The sequence below is a fragment of the Papaver somniferum genome, chromosome 3 (genome assembly GCF_003573695.1).
Source record: "Papaver somniferum cultivar HN1 chromosome 3, ASM357369v1, whole genome shotgun sequence".
NCBI lineage: Eukaryota > Viridiplantae > Streptophyta > Magnoliopsida > Ranunculales > Papaveraceae > Papaver > Papaver somniferum.
Window position 1 is genome coordinate 30,508,674 of NC_039360.1, and position 4,157 is coordinate 30,512,830.

Here is a 4,157-nt window from a genome sequence, read left to right on the forward strand (position 1 = left end):
TCGAATGATAAACTTGGATCATGATTTGGTTCCGAACAATAAATTGCTCTCCACCGAAATTTGATCAAGTATGAACAAATGTTCATTAAGCTTAGTCATTATATTTTGAGAAATTCGTAATTAGTTCTCGACTCGAAATTCTTGTCTATGTATGCTAGTCCAATTTTTTATGTGATAATCGTCTCAAGGATAGAAAGGTGAATATAACTTGATAAATAAGTGGTTCAGTCTTCACCTACCTTTTGTTGATGAAGTTCTCCAAACGCTTCGGTTGATCTTCGGCTTCAAACTCTAGAACGCAAATGATGACTGGCTTGTTTCTCAACTCATCTATCCTAGACCGAGACTTTACTAATTGTAGACTAGAAACCAAGATATAGTTTTGACAACTAAATTTGACAACAAAATTGATATAGCATCACTTGTGAGTTCGACCAAGCAATGCTTTAATAATGTAAAGTGTAGAAGGGAAAAAATTCCATGGTATCTTTTTAACTTCCAAACAACAAATGGGTTTCTGATCAAAAAGGTTATAGATGCATACCTTATACATCATATCCCAACTCGCTTCAGTGAGGATTTTGTTGAAACTATTTATTTCAGTGTTCCAGCTCAACTTGAAGAGGACCAAAATATGATTATTTTTGTTATCACCATAATTGAAGAGATTTGGAACATTATTAAGAATATGTAATCCTTAATATCTAGACCCTGACGGTTTACCTAATATATTCTACAAAAGGTACTGGGAGATGGTGGGTGAAGATACTGTTAAGGAAATCAAGCGGTTTTGCTTCAAGTTTAATGCCTAAAGGTATAAAATCACACAAACCTTGTGTTTATTCTGAAAGTCAAAACTCAACCAAATCCGAGAAGTATAGACTTATTGTTTGATGAAATATTGTTCATAAGGTTATCACAAAATAATTTTCTAAAGACTAGAACCCCATATCGATATCTTGTTTGATAATGGTCAGTCTGTATTCATCCCTAGTATTGCAAAAAAGAATTTTTCGAGTCCAAGCGTGTCTTTGATTAATATCGATGATTCAAGCAGTGGTTGTTCATAGATCTTTAGCAATCTTAGACAAGAGCAATTTATTGTTCATAAACTGTTTTATCTAAATTGACTTTTTTGAAATTTACCCAAGTATACAACTTTTTTTTTGCTCAATCAAAACCATTTTATTACTCATTATGGCCCAATACAACCAACTAAAGAGTTTACATCAAAAAGAGCCACCAAGGCCCAATAAAATGAAAAGCTCAAAAGAAAAAATAAGGCAACTCAAACCTAAAACCCAACTGTAATAAACATAAGAAAATAAATTCTAGCAAAACCTATAGTAAATTTGCTCAGGTGATTCCAAAACTGGGATGAAACTTGGTTTTGAATTGAAAATGATCTTTCCCCCTCTCACCAATCCTGCATCCTTCTTTGCCATGGAGTCAGCAGAGAAATTTACTTCTCTCAAGCTATGTACAAGTTTGATATTATGCAATAGTTCCTTTAATCTCTTCCATCTTACCTGCATGAACCAAGGAAGCCTTCCTGACATGTATGCACTCACTGCTGCTTTAAAATCAGAGTTAATACATATATCAAGTTTGTTGTTCTGTATATCCCATTCAGCTGCACCTGTAATAGCCATTAGTTCTGCAATATAATTAGTTGCAATTCCCAGGCCAGTAGCTTCAGCATATATACAACCTCCCATTTCATCTCTGCACACAAAACCATATCCTGCTGCACCTGGATTGCCCCTAGATGACCCATCACAACATATAAGTATCTGATCTCTTGCAGGTAAGAAGAAACTCACTTCAATAATTCTTTGAGGCTTTATTGGTTGATGTTTAAGATCAAAATTCTTAAATACCATGTAATCATAGCTACACTCCCACATATAGCTTTTTATTCTCACTGCACAGTCTTTTGTATACTGTATTATTCTTCTCTTGAAATTACCCAAGTTTACTTTCTCTTCTTCAAAGCAAATTCTAATCCTTAAGAACCATATCTCCATCATTGTAATGGAAGCAACCAGTAACCATATATCCTTTACAGCTCCACTTTTATTCTTTGCAAAGTTCATAACATCTTCATATGATTCAGGGTTGCAGAACAAGAAGATACCACCTAGCCATTTCCATATTATCTGACTGAAATTACAAAACCATAATATATGTTCAAGATTATCAGAATCAACACCACACATATAGCACTTTGATGCTAAACTGTAACCCTTGCTTTTTCTTTTTTCATTAGTTGAGCAGATACCCCTCACTATCTTCCATACATTGCTTGCTGTTGTTGGATGAAGGGTAGGATGCCAAACATGTCTTGCCCATGTCACTTTTTGATAATGCTCTCTAAAACATTCAACAACTGAGTGTATTGTGAATTCACCTGACATAGTTCCAGTCCAAACCCTAGTATCTTTTGTTTTTGATAAAACAGGTAATTCTTCTACTTGAAAATATTGAAGCATTCTAGAAGGAATCAGCCACTCACCAGCAACAATCAACTCTGCAACTTTCATGTTTTTGTTCTGCCTCATATATTCATCCTCTTCATATATTTCATTAAGTGGTTTATCTTTATCCAAGCATCACTCCATACTGATATTTGCTCACCTGAACCAGTGATCCATCTAGTATGTAACTTTACTTCATCTAGTACCCATTTCAAACCTGGCCATACTGAAGACTTTTTATAACCTGAAATCCATTCACCATCTGCCTTTATATACTTTGCTCTCATAAATCTTGCCCATTCAAATTCAGAATTTTGTATCTTCTATCTAATTTCATCAGTAAAGCCTTGTTTATTACTTCCATTCTCCTTATGCCCAAACCACCCTCCTCCATTGGTGAACATGTTTCATTCCACTTTAAAGTTATGCATTTTCTCTTATATGGATCCCCTGTCCATAGAAAGTTTCTTATAAGTTTCTCACAAGTTTTCACTACACTTGTGGGCCACTTATAGACTGACATGTTATTAATGGGAATGCTGCACAAAATTGATTTGATAAGGGTTAGTCTGTCCTTAAAAGATAACATCTTCCCAATCCAACTAGTTAGTTTGTTTTGTATCATTTCCACCACACACCAAACTGTACTTTACCTCACAGCTCCTGGTTTCAAGTTTACTCCCAAATACTTGTCTGGGAATGAAGAAAGATTCATTTGAAGCTCATTAGCAATTTGGTACTTCCTGGATTCAGTTACTCCTCCTACAAAAAGCTTGCTCTTCATTTGATTTATGACTTGGCCTGAGGATGATTGATAATCACTTAATAATTTCATCACCTTTTGTATATTCCTTTTATGCCCATTGAAGAAAAGAAATACATCATCTGCAAATAGAATATGGGTAGGGTGTACTCCTTTGTAATTAACCATTGGAGCAATCCTATTTTCCTCAACCATTTTTCTTAAAATCCTACTCAAAACATCCTCAGCTAATACAAACAAAATTGGTGATAATGGATCACCTTGTCTCAACCCTCTACTCACTTCAAAAAAAACCAACTGGACCTCCATTCACCAAGACATAAAATCTAGCTGAAGTGAACAATTGATGTAACCATTTTATGTACTTTTGAGAAAAGCCAAATTTTTTGCCATAACTTCAAATAAGAATTCCCAGTTTAATGAATCATATTCCTGTGTTATGTCCAGTTTTAATCCTACATTTCCACCTCTCCTCTTGGTATCTAATTCATTTATCATTTCAGATGCTAAAACAATTTGTTCTTGAATGCATCTGTTTTTTATGAAGGCTCCTTGTTGTCCAGACACTAATTTCTCCATCAACCCAGTCATTCTTGATGTCATTATCTTTGTAAATATCTTGAAGCTGAAATTACTCAATCCTATAGGCCTAAATTGAGTTGGCCTAGCAAATTTTACTTTAGGTAATAGGAATAGAAAATTAGAGTTGAGTCCTCTTGGAATAATACATTTTCTCCAACAGTATTGTACAACTTTTATAACACCTTCTCCAATTATTTCCCAAGCAAACTTGTAGAAAAAACCTGGAAAGCTATCAGGCCCAGGAGCACTATCAACATTTAGAGAAAAAATTGCATCTTTGATTTCCTGGCCTGAAGGAATACTCTCTAACATCATGTTGTCTTCTGCATTTATAA

General features: G+C 34.5%; 1 protein-coding gene across 1 annotated transcript; it reads right to left on the minus strand.

The window, feature by feature from the left end:
* Positions 1-1,331: 1,331 nt before the first annotated feature.
* LOC113359235 lies at positions 1,332-2,543 on the minus strand. The gene has a single exon (XM_026602902.1). It carries the CDS (start codon positions 2,541-2,543, stop codon positions 1,332-1,334), a length of 1,212 nt encoding a protein of 403 aa, XP_026458687.1.
* Between the last annotated feature and the right edge of the window lie 1,614 nt (positions 2,544-4,157).

Coding starts and splice junctions, on each gene's coding strand:
- LOC113359235 (XM_026602902.1), bottom strand. CDS start 2,543: ATGAAAGTTGCAGAGTTGATTGTTGCTGGTGAGTGGCTGATTCCTTCT.